The sequence below is a fragment of the Mobula birostris genome, chromosome 21 (assembly GCF_030028105.1).
Source record: "Mobula birostris isolate sMobBir1 chromosome 21, sMobBir1.hap1, whole genome shotgun sequence".
NCBI classification, from domain to species: domain Eukaryota; kingdom Metazoa; phylum Chordata; class Chondrichthyes; order Myliobatiformes; family Myliobatidae; genus Mobula; species Mobula birostris.
This window is the reverse complement of record NC_092390.1, coordinates 49,297,930-49,315,785: the sequence shown is the minus strand read 5'-3', so window position 1 is coordinate 49,315,785 and position 17,856 is coordinate 49,297,930. Positions and strand designations below refer to the sequence as shown.

Sequence of the window (17,856 nt, the reverse complement as noted above, 5' to 3'; positions counted from 1 at the left end):
GTGTTTGTTACTAGTAGTGTTTGATCATGGAACGATATGATTCTAAGAAAACCAAGAAAAATTTTGTACCATACATTAAGGATAGTTGAAGGACTGAGCTTTGGTTTCCAGAAATGTGGCTTTCCTGTAATATTTATGTTTGCAAGTTCTAAAATGTATCAATTATTGGATGCTTTACACTTTGGAGTGTTGCAGCGTGGCCAAGTGGTTAAGGCGTTAGTCTAGTGATCTGAAGGTTGCTAGTTCAAGCCTCAGCTGAGGCAGCATGTTGTGTCCTTGAGCAAGATACTTAACCACACATTGCTGTGCGACGACACTGGTGCCAAGCTGTATCGGCCTTAGTGCCTGTCCCTTGGACAACGTTGGTGGCATGGAGAGGGGAGACTTGCAGCATAGACAACTGCCGGTCTTCCATACAACCTTGCCCAGGCCTGCACCTTGGAAACCTTCCAAGGTGCAAATCCATGGTCTCACGAGACTAACGATGCCTAATTAAATTACACTTTAGATGAAACTTTTCTCCTAGCATCATGGGTAGTGTACACAATTGTTTGTATTTTTATAGTACCTTTCTTGAATTTGGGATATTCTAAAGCACTTTACAGATAGTGGAATGGTTTGATGTGGAGATCTTCATCAAATTAGATTTCTGCAGTTAATAACTTTATGATGCACCATTGTCCAAACCTTAATTGTAAAAATTAAACATTTTATTGTTCAAGGTTTGAGCAGAATTAAATGAGGAAACGCATTCCGGTTTAACTGTTATTTCAACTAAAATTTCAGTTTGTGCAGATTATTGCTTCAGCCAATTATATGATCTCAGAACTTTTTCAACTGAATGAGCCACCAAAACCAGATGAAAATGGATCAACCCTGAATGAAAATTCTGATGATAGTTATAGTGAAGATGAGGATCTTCCAGAGGACAGTGATGAAAATGGTTCACTCAGCAATGGCTCTGATCCTTCAGATGATAGCAAAGCTGTTGCTGTCATTAGATCTGTTGGCGAGTTGTCTGTTCCTGAAAAGTACAAATCGACACACCAGATAAGGGTATGAGCAAATTTTTAATGTTTGTTGCAAGGAAATGTATATTCCAAACTTCATGAATACTAATTAGAAGTGTATATTATACTCAAAAGTACAGTAATAGAACACATTTATTACTTGTCCATCTTAAGTAAATAAATTCTTGAAACAGATTTGCTTGCATTAGAGACAAATAATATAGCCTTTTGAATAATTAGTTTCAAAACTAATGAGATTGATTTTAAGTTGAAAATATCTTTACCCTTAATTTTTGTTTTTAAGTCCAGCTATGCCTTTCCGGTTTGCCATGACATGGAGGAGCGATGTAGAGTTGTTCTCAATTATGTTCTTGAGGTAATTTAAACAGTTACTTTGTGTAAATGCCTCTCTGCTTTTCTGAATTGGCTTTACAAATGTGCACATTACAGATAGTTGCTGAATGGTGCAAGGCTTACCATGATGACACACAAATATGGTAAACTAGGTTTGCCATGCTTGTTAATGGCCCTATATCAACAGTAGAACCTGGATTTCATTTAAAATCTCATTTTCAAAGTTCCATTTTTCTTGGGCAAAAAAATTCTCTAATTTTATTTGGGAATTGAGTAATACCTATCACTCCAGGAGCCTATCTATCCAGCTCATAATTCTCTGTAATCGCTGCCATCTACAATAGGATCCTACTACTAAGCAAGTCTTTCTCTCCTCCTTCCCTTTCTTCAGTGGTCCACAGTCCCCTCCTATTAGATTGCTTTTTCTTCAGCCCTTTACCTTTTCCACCTCAACTCCCAGCTTCTTAATTCATCTGTCCTCTCTCACCCACCTACTTACCCCTCACTTGGTGTCACCTATCACTTCACAGGTTGTACTTCTCCCCCTTCCCCATTATTTTGGCTTTTGCCCCTTCCTTTCCTGCCCTGATGAAGGGTCTTGGCCGAAGCATGGACTGTTTATTCCCTTCCATAGATGCTGCCTTACTTTCTGAGTTCCTTCAGCACTTTGGATGTGTTGCTGCCAATCGAGTTTTAATTGATAATGTAAATGTTAAGTATATTTACAAAGTCAGGTTTATTATCACCAGCATATGACGTGAAATTTGTTAACTTAAGCAGCAGCAGTTCAATGTAATACATAATCTAGGAGAGAAAAATAAAAAAGATAATAAATAAACAAGTAAACCAATTACAGTGTGCGTATATTGAATAGATTTAAAAACGTGCAAAAAACAAATGCTGTATATTTATTTAAAAAAAAAGTGAGGTATTGTCCAAGAATTCAATGTCCATTTAGGAATTGGATGGCAGAGGGGAAGAAGCTGTTCCTAAATCGTTGAGTATGTGCCTTCAGGCTTCTGTACCTCCTACCTAATGGTAACAGTGAGAAAAGGGCTTGCCCTGGGTGCTGGAGGTCCTTAATAATGGACACTGCCTTTCTGAGATACCGCTCCCTAAAAATGTCCTGGGTACTTTGTAGGCTAGTACCCAAGATGGAGCTGACTAGATTTACAACCCTCTGCAGCTTCTTTCAGTCCTGTGCAGTAGCCCCCCACCACCCCCCCCCCATACCAGACAGTGATGCAGCCTGTCAGAATGCTCTCCATGGTACAACTATAGAAGTTTTTTAGTGTATTTGTTGACATGCCAAATCGCTTCAAACTCCTAATGAAGTATAGCCGCTGTCTTGCCTTCTGCATAACTACGTCGCTATGTTGGGACCAGGTTAGATCCCCAGAGATCTTGACACTGAGGAACTTGAAACTGCTCACTCTCTCCACTTATGATCCTTTTATGAGGATTGGTATGTGTTCCTTCGTCTTACCCTTCCTGAAGTCCACAATCAGCTCTTTCGTCTTACTGATGTTGAATGCCAGGTTGTTGCTGTGGCACCACTCCACTAGTTGGTATATCTCACTCCTGTATGTCCTCTCGTCACTGCCTGAGATTCTACCAACAATGGTTGTCACATTTAGGAAATTGTATAACAGATGTAATGGTAGATGCAACACTGAGTGTAGAGATCAAATTGCGCAGCCTTTCTCATTTATGTTCACTTTGAAGACTGGTTTTTCTAATCTTAATTAAGCTGATTATTTATAGGGACTGAAAGCTGTTGATGGGAGTATTAAAAAGGAGAGCGATCTCCCAGCTGCTGATCCAAGTATTCCAATCCCTCTGAAGTATGCAGATGAATCAGAATGCACAGGTCACAAAGCTCTTCAAAAACAAATTGCTCTGTTTCTAGATAAAGGTAAAAAAAAATCATCTTGACTACCTCATAATTCATTTTGCTACATTATAATTTCTATTTACTCTTGTACTTTTTAATACTATGATACCAAAAGGTACTATTTCATAACTATTTGGATTTTTTTTTGTAAATATGAGGCTGCAGATCAAAGCAAGTTAATATTTTATTGAGGTTGCAAGGTTTCAACCCAAGACATTGATGACTCCTTTTCCCACTAAATATGCTGTTCCAGTAGATTAGTCTAATTCCAGCATTACACGAGGAATTCTGCAGATGCTGGAAATTCAAGCAACACACATCAAAGTTGCTGGTCGTCCTGACGAAGAGTCTCGGCCTGAAACGTCGACTGTACCTCTTGCTAGAGATGCTGCCTGGCCTGCTGCGTTCACCAACGACTTTGATGTGTGTTGCTCTAATTCTAGCATTTGTAGTTTCTTGCATTGAATCATTTAGACGTATTGTCTCTTTAATTCCAAGCTTGTTTTTAGATGCAAACATACAGTGCTTGAATATGCTAAAACTGCATTTAATATTGTATTTAGACTTTCTATATGCTTTGTTCATTTGCAGACATTGCAATTTATGTTCTCAATTTTTATCTTCATTTTCTAAATTTCTTGCGGTCACAACGTTTGTTCAAATTTAAAATAAAATCAAAGTTAAATTTTAATTTTGTCACAGACTGTCATCTCCCTACTTAAGATTACTTTGTCTGAAAACCATGTTAAACTTCTGAGCTGTTAAGTATATTAGCAGTTATTTTAATTTTAAAATTCTTAATTTCTGACAAGTGCACAAAGTTTTATTTTTTGTTTTTTACTACTCTATTTGACAGTGGGTCCGGTTCATGATACAGTTAAGCTTCCTAGTCAGTCTGGAATGATACCAAACACGTGGCAGTATCAAATGAAATTAAATCTCATCTTCAAAGCTTCAAGAGCTTATTTTGTTCTATCAGATGCAGCTACTGCTCTGCAAAAGTATGGTAGAGCTTTAAGATACATTAAACTTGCTTTACAGTCACTTGGTAAGTAGGTGGCTATATGGTTAATGTCATACTCTTATGAAAATGTAGTGTGGATTTAAAATGGTAAATGGCTTATTGTTCACTCATCTGGCAAATTTTATGGAGGGATATTAACTAGTTAGAAAATAATTATCATTTTTTAATTATAGCTTTTTACCAGTTATTGTCACTGATTTCAGCTAAATAGAATTGAAACTACAGATAATGGCATAGTTAACTACAGAAAATTTAATGGGATCTTTGATTATTATCTATCTTAAAAGCTGCTAATTTTATAAAATAACTTGTATTAATCTTTCAATTTTCAAAGAACATAAGAGCTCTGAAAGCTGTATAATCAGTAGTTAATGCCAGATAGTTGATTTTAAATCCATGTTTGCAATTTATAATAAAAGATTTGAAGTGTGGTTGAGTAAGTATACATGGTTTCATAATGGCTCAACCATAATTTTGTTAAATGGCTGTACCAACTCAGTTTGTTCCCAAGGTCACCTATCAGTCCTTGGCTGTGGGAAGTAGTCTATTTATGATGTAGAGTGGACATTCAACAATAAGCAAGCCTTTTGCAGCAGCAATAACCTAACTTAAGCTGAAGTTCCACAGTTGGAAATTTTGTTGAAAATTTTGGACCTTAGAGCTAAGAAAAATGTGCTAAGGAATGGTGGTTTTATTTGTCAGCTGTTCCAGTTTTGACAAATGATGTAAGGCTGCTTTTAATGTTATGCTTTAGTAAATTTATAATGTTACAATAGTGGGGAAATAGCAGAAAATGGAGGAAATGAACGATATTTTCTGTACAGCAGTATGCAGGTGCTGAACCATCTGAGTACTGCAACAGAGAAATTATTGGGATATATGATGTCTTGGATCCATGTATTATGTGTTAACATTTACTTTGTATTTCTTTTGATAGATGCCTACTGCTGCCTTATTAGTAACTTGTCACCTGAGGTCTTATTCTTTCTCAGTCAGTGCTTGACACTTAATGGTGACATTCAATTAATGTTAGCGCAAAATGCAAGTAATAGAGCAGCATATCAGGAGGAATATAACTACCAATCCAAAGAGGATCAGGAAATTTTGCATAGTCTCCACAGAGAGTCTAGTTGCCAAGGTTGGTTTTCATCTTTTATATTTGTGCAAAATTAAAGACTGAAACTGTATAATTAAAATAAATATAACTCCATACATTTCTTTCAGCTAGAGCAGCAGAGAATGCTTTAATAATATCTGTAACTTGAAAGCACTTCAATTCCAATGTTTACTCCTTTGCATAGTGTGATCAATAGTGGAATGCCAATGATGTCATGTCTTTAGATTGTCATTCCACAGATAATCAGGCATTCAGACCCTTTTGAATTGATCTTAAGGCCAGATCTTGCTCCTAGGATAAATGAATTGCAAAATTTGAGTAAGTTTGGATGATTATAGGTATTTTGCTTCATCTGGAGTGAATTGGTACTTCCAGATTTGCTTAAAATCATATTCATGGTTATGAGTAAACAATGTGGACAGCAGGAAGACGCTAGATTATGTCCCTGGTCTTTGCTGGCCTTGCCCTCAATGGTGAACTACTATGGGTCCTGATGTAGAATGATCTGATTATCATCCACTGACCTGTCTTCAGTGTAATTGAACTTGGCCATTGTACGTACGTGTGTGCAAATTCTAAACTTGCTGGCTAATCATTGTCAGCTTTTCCCTGGACTGCACTAACATCAAGTTTCTCTTTGCTAGCAATGAATTGTGAAGTTCAAGTATTTCCTCGGCAATTATTCTAGAGTATTTGACCAGAACTGTGTTACGTTCTGATAATGGAACATTAATTTCTTCCCATCAGCTGCCATCTGACTTCTGGTTTTAGCTGCGCTGGATTAGACCTGGTGCAATATTAGGGACTCATTTGAATGGAGGGGCACAGCTTCAAGATAAAAGTTGCTCTGAATTAATTCCTTAATGCAATTGTTTTCAATTGCTTTACTGGAATCTTTTATATAAATAAAATAAAATAAATCTTGGGACATCCAGTAGGTACTGGATTTAACCTGATGATATATTTAATTTTCTAAACATAGTTCAAAATTATACATGTGTGTATCACACTTGAAAAGACTCTATAACTGGGAATAACTTGATACATTAATTGAGTTATATTCACCACCAAGTAGATGTTTGCAGTTAAAACATGAAAAATGTAATTTTGAAAACTGTATGAAATATATAACTTGAAACCGTTTAATGAAAAATTTTCAAGTAAAATATTTCAAGTCTATATAATTTTCTTGAAGTTGCCTTTTTCCTTTCAACTAAGTAGAGTGCCAAGTACTGCACTGGTCTAACCTCAAATTTATAAATGTACTTGACTGTTTTGACAACCAGCTGTCTTTTCATCACATTTCTGGATAGGACTAACTTTACAGTTCTACTCCCCAAATTACTTGTATGTGGATGACTTTGGATGAGAAGTTTATGCCAGTAAATTCATCATTGCTATAAGCTATTATGGAGTACAATAAATTCTGGGTCACTGTTTCTAGCATCTCTAATTGACTATTTTTAATCTATGGTTTTGCATTTTCTCCCACTGATTTGAATTGTAATATTCTCATTATTCCAGCTTTCAGCTGGGCTACAGAGCTTTATATGGATCTGGAATACCAACTTTCAGTTAGCTGCAAATGCTATGAATCAGCAAATGAGCTACTGCGTTCCTGTGATCAGAAAGTTCACGTTGTGGAGCAACATATGCAAGTGTTAAAAAGATTAGGCAATAGCAGAAATGAAATCGGAGTTTACTACATGAATCAGGCTGCTGCTATTCAAACTGAAGGAGCAGGTAAAAATGCTTAAGTTAATTATCATTTTAGACCACACACTTGTTGTTTGTGGCTTTCAGGTTAGCAGAAAACTCTTCAAAATCATGTTGCTGTTTTCTGATATTGGAAAATACAATTTTTTAAAAATTGGAAAAATTAATGTATTTGGTACATGTGTTAAATATGATTGCAATTAATAAAATGCTTATCGCATTAATATTTTATCCAATTCAGCAAGCAAAAGCATCACAGCATTAGAACAAGAACTTTGGAAGAAAAGCTTTTCCTATTTTGAAAAGGGAATTCAAGATTTTGAGACCATAGAGGATGCAACCAATACCGCTTTATTGCTCTGCAATACTGGAAGATTGATGCGACTTTGTGCACAGGCACATGCAAGTACTGGAAGCAATTTGAAACGAGGAGAATTTTCACCTGAGGAAGCCTTGTATTATAACAAAGTATGTCTTAAATGGTTTACCTTACCTTACTTTATTTGTCTATTTTTGAAGTATTGAGTCATATTTTCAGAATTACACAAGTTAAGTTCAGATCTGGCTATTGGAGTTTTATCACATAGGGGAGATTAGTTAAAAGCACATACAAAAAAGGTACAATCATGCCTCCCAGTTTAGTTTAAACCCTTTTTTAAAAAAAAAATTCAGAGACTTCGGAAATCCTTAAACATTAATGACACTTACAATCAAAATGAAACTTTAACTTTTAAGTATTTAAATTTTCAAATTGGCAAGTCTTAGATTTTTTAATTACTTCAAATTACCACACAAAGGTTTTAAATTAAAAGCTATGAAGCAAATTGTTTGCAACCTTTCTTTAAAAACTTAAAGCATTCTTCGTACCTCATGAAAATTGGTGCTGAGTGTTTTTGACTTCCCTCCACAAGTGGCAGTCCTATATTTCACATGACTCATTTTGAGCTCCATGATGTTGTTCTCCTTGTATGCTTGTGTAAAGCAATCCATTCAGCTGGGCTCATAGCAGGCTCCTTTACTTCACACATTGTCTAAGCGTGCAGTAATCCTAAAGTCATGCTCACTTTCATGATGTGAAGGGTAGTGGTTTTTCCAACTCGTCATAGCCCTCAAACTTAGCCACATTAATTTTTAACTGTTTAAATTTTGAAGAAGAAATGCTGTTTTGAGAGGTTGTTGGTACATATGATTGATAAAACAAGCTAGAAGTATTTTCCCCATCCACTTTAATGGTGTTAAATGTGAAAGTCAGGAAATTGCTCGCCAAATAACTTGCCATTCAAATGCATGAAGATACAAATCCATTTATATTGTAAATAAGGCAGGTAAAATTCTGATGTGCAATTTAATGTGTAAATTTATCCGTAATTGATATGGTCAGGCCCAGTCTACTACTGAAAAGTGAGACTTATTCCTTTTGAATTTAGTTTACTGTTGAATATTTTAAATGTCAACTTATTCTAACCATTTTTCACTTGGTTTATCTCATAGGCTAACAAAAGTGGTATTTTTAATTTGCTAGCTTTTGAAGGGACTGTACAGAGTAGAATTAAATATTCTACTTTACACTTGCTGATGCAGATTCTGTATGTGTCTCAGTAAAGATTTGTCTGTTTAATTATTTAAGGATGTATGTCAAAGATTGCACTTTTTACACAATTCCCACAATTCATTTGAGAGAACACTTGTACTCATTTACTTTCCAATGGTGCCAAGCTGCAGTCAAAGCCCAAAGAGTTGATGGACTAATGGAATTAGACTATTTTTGTTTGCTGCATATAATAATTTTTTTATGATCTTTTAACACGTTCCCCATGTATATCTGAAAGGGAATCTGAATTATAGATGTCCACAAATGTATTTTGAAAAGGAAAACAGACATTTCCTTTAAAGGTCTGAATGAGAATCCAGGACCAGTTATAATGTGGATGTGCTTTCCATCTCAATTACTGAGGCATCATTAAGATTTTGTATTAATCAGGGCAATGAAAGGTATATTCTTTAAAAATTTAATGACAGGATGTTTAACATTGATAATGTTACATTTACTGACCTTTTCCATTTACATAGAAGAGCATAAAATATGGTCATATCATTGTTTCCCAGCAAAAATTGTTTTTTTTAATTCTTTTCACTTTATATCTTTACATAATTGCTTGTTAAAACAAGAATAGTTTTTGAAATCTATAAATGTCTCATGTTCCATAAATTTTATTCTTTCTGTTTTTCAAATGATGTTACGCTTGAGTCATAGCGAGGATGTAGTTATAAAAGCCAATCTAATAATATCCTGGCCAAGACTTGTGAACCTGCAAGGATCAGGGCAAATTGTAACATGAGGTCTTTTTCTATTACCACAGTGGGTGTTAGTTAATTTAATAGAGAACAAGTCTTAAGTCTAAGACTCATCACCTCTTTGTAGTCCTGCAGCTACCCTGTGACCATTTGAACAAGTGATATAAATCTAAATATTAAAATTATGAATAGGAAAGTTTTTATTTGTAAAATAAGATTACATTAATCACATAATGAAAATATTAATTAAATGTGCTATCAGGTGCTCTGCTCAAAGTTAAAATAAAACCCTGGAATGAAAATGTTATATAACTGAGATTGTCACTGACTTCCAAATATCTGTCTTCATTCGTTTGAGTTAACATCTAAGAATGCTATATAATTTACATTTTTGATTAATGGATCTTGCCTGAAAATTCTTATTTTACTTTTAGGCTGTGGATTATTATCTAAGAGCAATGCGATCACTCACTAGGTGGGAGAACCATCCAGCTGTTTGGGATTCTGTGAAATGGGAGCTGTCAACAACTTATTTTACAATGGCAACACTAGAACAAGATTATGCTCCATTGTCAAGAAAAGCTCAGGAACAGGTATTGGGGGCGGGGGGGAATGCATTTTGTGGCTTTGTAATCTACTGCTACCTGTTTTCAATCTGTTTCATTAGTTGCAATATAAAAGTATTAATGTCACCATATACAACCCTGGGATTCATTTTCTTGCGGCTATATTTTAACCATTGTTTATTTTTCTTCCAAATGTACTATTCTATGACTGCATGATTTCTGGAAGTATTACCTTTTGTTGCTCATATAGCCAAGTTTTACTTTAATCCAATATTTGAAAATAGTTATTATTATGAAATGACAACCAGTAACAATGCTGTCCGCACAATGCTTGCCACCACAGATTGCTGCAGAGAAGCAGGTCCCAAATGATTTTCCTTTTGAAAAAAATCTTCATTCTATTTTATTTTAGTTGTAACGCCCCTTCTGCAACGCTGATGGCATAGTGTTTCTGGTTTTGAAGCCAGACGAGTGCAGGGATGTCTGGCGCATCGTGACGTAGCATATGTTGGCAGAAATTTAGTAAAGTATTTGGCAGAGATTTTATGGATACTGACTTGATCATTAAAATGGTTAAATCCCTGTGTATAAAGCCATGGATTAAAGTTTCAGTCGCCTTATAATTTTTCTGTAACCATGCAAAACAACTAATCTAGAATGATTAATTGCAGCAAATAAGATAAAATGAAAATAATACACCTTAACTATTGATTCATTTACTTAAAACAACAATTTTAGTGCACATTGTTATTAATGTAACTGATCAAGCAATTTGTGACAAGGCAGAATTGCATCTTAAGTTCTGAATTGTCTGTTTATGGAACACCTGTGCCGCATTTAAGTGTACCTGCCCACCTAAAATCTCCATGTGTTTCAAGAAATATTTACAATAAATATTCATTACATATAGAAATGTTAACCTGATTAATACCCTTTAAATCAGGGGTCCCCAACCTTTATTGCACCACGGACCAGTTTAATATTGACAATATTCTTGCGGACCGGCCGATTGGCCCAGGGCGGGGGTGGGGGGGAGGTTGTTCAAGTAGGGTTGCCAACTTTCTCACTCCCAAATAAGGGATAAGGGACAAAAGTAGCAGTCAAATACGGGACACTTGTGTTTGACCCAAGAAAGACTACCATAACCATGAAGCCTTGCGCGGGCACCTGTGTGTGCATGCGTGTACGTGCCAATTTTTATTTCTCTCCAAATCGGTTTTGGCTTAATCTTCCCGAATCTGTTAACTGGAACTACACTGTACATACATTATTTCTACTTTATACAGGCTGTGTATTTATCATATCGTTCCTGCTTTTACTATAGGTTAGTGTTATTTTAGGTTTCATGTGTTATTTGGTATGATTTGGTAGGTTATTTTTTGGGCCTGGGAACGCTCAAAAATTTTTCCCGTATAAATTAATGGTAATTGCTTCTTCGCTTTACGCCATTTCGGCTTACGAACGGTTTCATAGGAGCGCTGTACCTTAGCGGGGAAAATACGGGTCAAACCAATTTAGCCCAATATGCGTGATGTCCTGGCTAATACAGGACAGTTGGCAACCCTATGTTCAAGTTCAACAATGCGTGACAAGGAATGAGGAAAGGTGCAGCTGACTCATATTGTTTCATATCACCAAATCATATCGTGTCCTCGCGGCCCGGTAGCACATGCTTTGCGACATGGTGCTTGGGGGCCACTGCTTTAAATAATGGAATTTGCTTCTACAAATCTATTCAACTCTAGCTGTGTGGAAGAGTGGAATAATGAGAACTAAAACTGACTTGATTAGAAGTTGAAATTCCTTCATAGACATAGAATAGTACAGCACAGTACAGGCCCTTCGGCCCACACTGTTGTGCCGACCCTCAAACCCCGCCTCCCATATAAGCCCCCACCTTAAATTCCTCCATATACCTGTCTAGTAGTCTCTTAAACTTCACTAGTGTATCTGCCTCCACCACTGACTCAGGCAGTGCATTCCACGCACCAATCACTCTCTGAGTAAAAACCTTCCTCTAATATCCCCCTTGAACTTCCCACCCCTTACCTTAAAGCCATGTCCTCTTGTATTGAGCAGTGGTGCCCTGGGGAAGAGGCGCTGGCTATCCACTTTATCTATTCCTCTTCAGGTTAATTAAATTTTACCTTTGTTTATTTTGGTCTTCCCTCTCTACAATCCATCCCCTGTTGTTTTGTTCTTCATCTAATTTCACTGTTCTTGATATTTTTCTGGCACTATCCCATTAAGTTAGGGGAGAGCTGACACAATTCACTCCATTTTATGTGTGGTAATGGAGAAAGGAGCAGCTATTAGCATGAACTGAGTTTCAAGCCTGATTGGAGCTTGAAATTTCAAGACTTAATGATAGATTCTTAATAGATTTTTGGGTTTAATTTTGTAATTATTTTTAATCACATCAGTTTTAGTACTTTTTAAAAATTATCTGTTGTTTATTTAAAAAAAACTCTTCGCTTCCTTTTTTTAAAAAAAAAATTGACAGAAGACAAGGTACTGTCAGCTATATCCCAGCTTCTGTCAAAGCCAATCAGCATTTTGTGATAAAAGCTTCAGGACTACTGAGAGTTCTCTACATTTTACTGATTGCTTCCAGGTTTCTGTTAACAAATTAAGATTCCACCTATGCCTAATACATGATGGATACCACTGTGGGAAGAGGACAGGTGGTGATTCTGAGATGGGGTGGTGGGTCCTAGAAGATTTAATCCTCTCAAGAACTACCAGATGTCAGCATCCACCAAAGTCCCTGAAACCCTTCACAGGACTTTTTTTATGTTGCACTTTAAAGGCCCATTTTCTGTGAAAAGTTATTTGCTTAATACGGAACGAAGACTTTTAAATTAAGAGCAAGATTCTTTGCTCTAACAAATTTTGGCTAAATTGACTAAAGCAGGGGTACTCAACCTTTTTTGCACCGCAGACCGGTTTAATATTGGCAATATTCTTGCGGACTGGCCGACCGGGGTGGGGGGTGGTGTTCAAGTAGGGTTAAACTCACTTCAACATGTCTTTTACAGTTAGGGTTGCCAACTTTCACACTCCCAAATAAGGGACAAAAGTAGCGGTCAAATCCCGGGACACTTGTGTTTACCCCAAAAAGACTACCATGACCATGAAGCTTGTGCGGGCACCTGTGTACCATACGCGTACATGCCGATTTTTTTTTTCACAAATCGGTTTTGGCTTAATCTTCCCAACTGCACTGTATATACATTATTTCTACTTTATATAGGCTGTATATTTATCATATCATTCCTGCTTTTACTATATGTTAGAGTTATTTTAGGTTTTATATGTTATTTGGCATGATTTGGTAGGCTATTTTTTGGGTCTGGGAACACTCAAATTTTTTCCCATATAAATTAATGGTAATTGCCTCTTCACTTTACGAAAGGTTTCATAGGAACGCTGTACCTTAGCGGGGGAAATACGGGATAAGGGCGGTCCCATATGGGAGAAATCAATTTAGCCCAATATACGGGATGTCCTGGCAAATATGGGACAGTTGGCAACCCATGTTCAAGTTCAACAGTGCGTGACAGAGAATGAGGAAAGGTGCAGCTGACTCATATCATTTCCTCGCGGCCCGGTAGCACATGCTTTGCAGCCCGTTACCGGTCCGCAGCCCGGTGGTTGGGGACTGCTGGACTGAAGTGCAGATGTAACAATTTAGAACTGAAAAGGCAAAAATTCATTGGATAATATAGCTGTGTGTGTTCCTTTTAAAAATACCAAATTATATCTTGTGTAATGTTCTCATTAGACCATAAGCATTTCAGAACAAAACTGCAAATTATCAAAATTAGCATTTAGTAGTGAACTGTAAGGAGAGAAAATTGGTTTAAGAAAAAAAGTTGCATTCCACGTATTTCTTTTGATTATTGCTGTCTTTTCGGCTGTGAAGGTAATTGTGTTATAATGGTTGGATCAATATAATAATTTCTTTAACAAAATCAATTTGTGACTTGAAATAACAACAAATTTCATGACATGTGCCAGTGATATTAAACCTGATTCTGATAGGTCAAAGTTGCTGGGTTTTTTTAATCCCCCTATATGATTTAACTTGTGCTGACTGCCTTTTAGTAACCCTGCTTCTCTGATCTGTAGTTGGAATCTTGATCAATAATGTGGGCGGTTTCTTACCATTTTACAGATTGAAAGAGAAGTTGCTGATTTCATGATGAAGTCTCTTAAGTACTGTGATATACATACAGAATCTGTAAGACAACCTTTATGTCAATATCGGGCTGCAACTATTCATCATAGACTTGCTTCCATGTACCATAATTCCCTCAGAAACCAGGTAATTTGCAATTTTAATGTAAGTATATTTTCAATCATAGTAAGTTTTAGTTTGTAACTCAATTAAAGCTTTATTTCCTGAAATACCTACAGATAGATTTTAAACCTGTAAACAGAGATCGACAAAGACCGTAAGACATAATGGAGCTGAATTAGGCTATTCGGCTCATTGAGTCTACTCCACTATTCCATCATGGCTATTATCTCTCAAAGCACCAATCTCCTGTGTTCTCTCTGTAACCTTTGCCCTTACTAATCAAGAACTTAACACCCTCTGCTTTAAATATACCTAAATGACTTGGCCTCCAAAACCACCTGTGGCTATGAATTCCGTAGATTCACTACCCTCTGGCTAAAGAAATCCCTCCTCATCTCCATTCTAAAGGGATATCCTTTTATTCTGAGGCTGTGCTGTCTGCTCACAATACTCTGTATGGTCAACCAGTACTTTATAAAGCCTCAGTATTACATCTTGGCTTTTGTATTCTCAACCTCTCAAAATGAATGCTAGCATTGCATTTGCCTTCCTTACCACCGAGTCAACTTGCAAGGTAACCGTAAGAGAATCCTGCACGAGGACTCCCAAGTCCCTTTGCAACTCTGATTTCTGATTTTCTTCTCATTTAGAAAATAATCTACACCTTTATTCCTGCTGCCTAAGTGTATCAGCAAACACTAATCATTTGCTATTTATTTGGCCATTCTCCTAATCTACATCCTTCTACAGACCTTGCTTACTCAGCATTACCTGCACTTCCACCTATCTTCATACCATACGCAAATCTAGCCGCAAAGACATCAATTCTGTCAAGCGGCACCACTAGTCACTGGCAGCCAACCAGAAAAGGGCCCTTTATTCCTACCCTTCCTTCTAATCAGCCAGTTTTCTGTCCTTGAGATTTTCTTTCCTGTAATGCCATGGGCTCCTATCTTGTTCAGCAGCCTCATGTGCAGCACCTTGATAAAGGCCTTCTGAAAATCCAAGTAAACTTCTACTGACCCTTCTTTGTCTGTCTTGGATGTTATTTCCACAAAGAATTCCAACAGATTATATGCAAGATTTCCACCAGAGGAAACCATTACAGTACCCCTTATCTGAAAATCCAAAATCCCCAAACCCCTGAAATGTGAAGTTTTTCTTTTGGCGCTGACATGATGTCACAAGTGGGGAATTCCAGAATGCAATGCACAGATATATTTTAAAATAAGCTACAGTACAAGGAAGGTAGAGGGAGGGAGCAGCAGAGATATTCTGAGAACCTTTCCACCCCCACTCGGTATTTAATGAATCTGGCAAAAAGGGTTCTTATTGGTTTAAACAAACTATCCTCCATGAAAACATAAATGTTTTAACTGACTATGTGCTATCATATTTTGTTATAAACAAAAATTAAATACAGGTTGGCGATGATCATTTCCGTAAGCAGTACCGCAGTTTGGCTGAGCTCCATTACAACAAGGCTGTAAAATTGTTTCATTTGCTGAAAGATGCACCTTGTGAGCTTCTGCGAGTTCAGTTGGAACGGGTTGCATTTTCAGAGTTTCAAATGGCAAGTAAGTAAATACAAAGTTCTCCGACAGCTGAATATTAATGTTTTAAAAAAAGTTATTCCATAATTAGTGGGTAGAGTTCTTGAGCAGGGATTCCCAACCTCTGATCCACGGACCCTTTGGTTAATAGTAAGGCTCCATGGCATAATATAGTGAAGGTGAGCTTAAAATGAATAACTGATAAACCATAGATCGTCTTTGTATTGACTAGCTGTCCCACATTAATGCATGCATCCTAGTCCTCCAATGCATGCATTTCCATAACATGTTTGAGGTGTAATATTGATTGAGATCTTGGTTTATTAGATAACCAGTATTAGAAAACTATTCAGAGGTTGGGAAGCAGTGTTCAGGGTCATCTGCTGATGTTCATCCTTGGTTAATTAGAATTTATAACTTGAAAGCATATCTACTGTTGTATATGACTGTAATAATGTAATATGTGGAATGGTGCAGGAGTAAGTGGCAGGATCAACGTTATTGTCTTTGTACTTGATGCGCAATTTTATCATGTTTAAGGAATGAACAGCTAATATAATTTTATGGAATCCTGGAAAGATTTAAAGTAGAGTAATAATTGTATAAGGTTTTCTTTTTTTTTTTGCAGAGCTGCCAATTTGAGGTGCATTATCTTAGGCTAGTTTTGCTGAAAGCAATTTGAATTTAACCAGCACACAGATATTCCACACAGTTAAAGCCATATTCTAGTGTGGGGGGAGGAGAAATGATGCCCAAAAAAGACCATTTTAGTTTCCTGCTACAGGCTTGACTGACATAGATTATTTAAAAACTTCTCAACGTTCAGATGTTCAAACTAAGGTTATTGTCAAAGTATACATGTCTCCATGTACAACCTTGAGATTCTTTTTCTAGTGGGCATTTACAATAATTATAAGAAACACAATAGATTCAATGAAAGACATCAGTCAACAGGATGGGTGGACAACCAGTGTGTAAAAGGCAAACTGCAAATACAAAATGAAAGAAACAAAAATAAATAATAACATTATATAATAATTAAGCAATAAAATCAAGAATATGAGATGAAAAGTCCTTGAAAGTGGGTCTGTAGATTGTGGGAACAGTTCAGTGAAAGGGCAACTTTGGATTATAATCAATTTCACCCAACATTCTCCCAATCTTTTTTTTTTGATGAGTAGAATAACTTGTTTTCACTTGGAGAGAATAATTTTTGTTCATTACTTTCAACCAGCAAGCAGTTTTGTTAATAAAATTCAGGTACAAATTGCTTCCTTTTAAATAATTGTTTTTAGAAATTAAAGCATTTATTTAATTTAATTTTAAATTAAAAGCAGATATATTTATCTATAATTTGTCTTTGTGTTAGTATCCTTTATTTTTTAAAAGAATGCCCATATGCCATTGTAGTGAAGTTTTCTTTTCTCCATTTGCAGATCAGAATAGCAATACATCAAAGTTAAAGACACTCTCAGGAGCATTGGATATAATTGTTAATTCAGAATATCCATTTCAACTGATCCAAAGTGAACTTTCATGTGCTCAAGAACGGGTAACTATTTTTAAATAACTTTAGTGGAGCAAGTGTGGGGAAAAAAACTGGGTAATGCAGGAAGCTAGTGCATCTTTTTTTCGTGAGGTCAAATCCATGACTGAAATGCAGAAATACTGACAAAAGAGACCTAAGATAGACTGTGCCTAAAATCCTGCACTTATTAAAGCAAGCAACATTTATTTATGAACAGTGCATTCCAATTAATTGGGACACATCAGGATCAGTACATTTTGGCCCAATTAGGAAGCTGTCCCAATTAGATGAAGTTGCATGGAAATAGTTAAAAACATAAAAAAAGACAAACTACTGTTTAACTGAATAACAAATTATGTATTGAAATGAAATACAATGCAGTAGAATGCAAACAATACTATTACAGTTCTACCAAACCGTAGTCCCTAATAGTTATCGACGGAGAATTTCATCCAGTGTAAACTGCCGTGTTTTTTGATTATAAATTAAAAAATCA

General features: G+C 36.2%; 1 protein-coding gene across 3 annotated transcripts in view; it reads left to right on the top strand.

Moving 5' to 3' along the window:
• The window catches only part of edrf1 (erythroid differentiation regulatory factor 1), a 73,517-nt gene that overhangs the window by 44,124 nt on the left and 11,537 nt on the right, over nt 1-17,856 (top strand). For all 3 annotated transcript variants that reach the window (XM_072239419.1, XM_072239421.1, XM_072239422.1), the window contains 11 exons: nt 787-1,056; nt 1,315-1,386; nt 3,129-3,279; nt 4,115-4,306; nt 5,220-5,420; nt 6,924-7,142; nt 7,357-7,583; nt 9,845-10,003; nt 14,154-14,303; nt 15,703-15,856; nt 17,269-17,384. In XM_072239419.1, the coding sequence (XP_072095520.1) occupies nt 787-1,056; nt 1,315-1,386; nt 3,129-3,279; nt 4,115-4,306; nt 5,220-5,420; nt 6,924-7,142; nt 7,357-7,583; nt 9,845-10,003; nt 14,154-14,303; nt 15,703-15,856; nt 17,269-17,384 (1,911 nt within the window). The remainder of the gene's footprint in view (nt 1-786; nt 1,057-1,314; nt 1,387-3,128; nt 3,280-4,114; nt 4,307-5,219; nt 5,421-6,923; nt 7,143-7,356; nt 7,584-9,844; nt 10,004-14,153; nt 14,304-15,702; nt 15,857-17,268; nt 17,385-17,856) is intronic.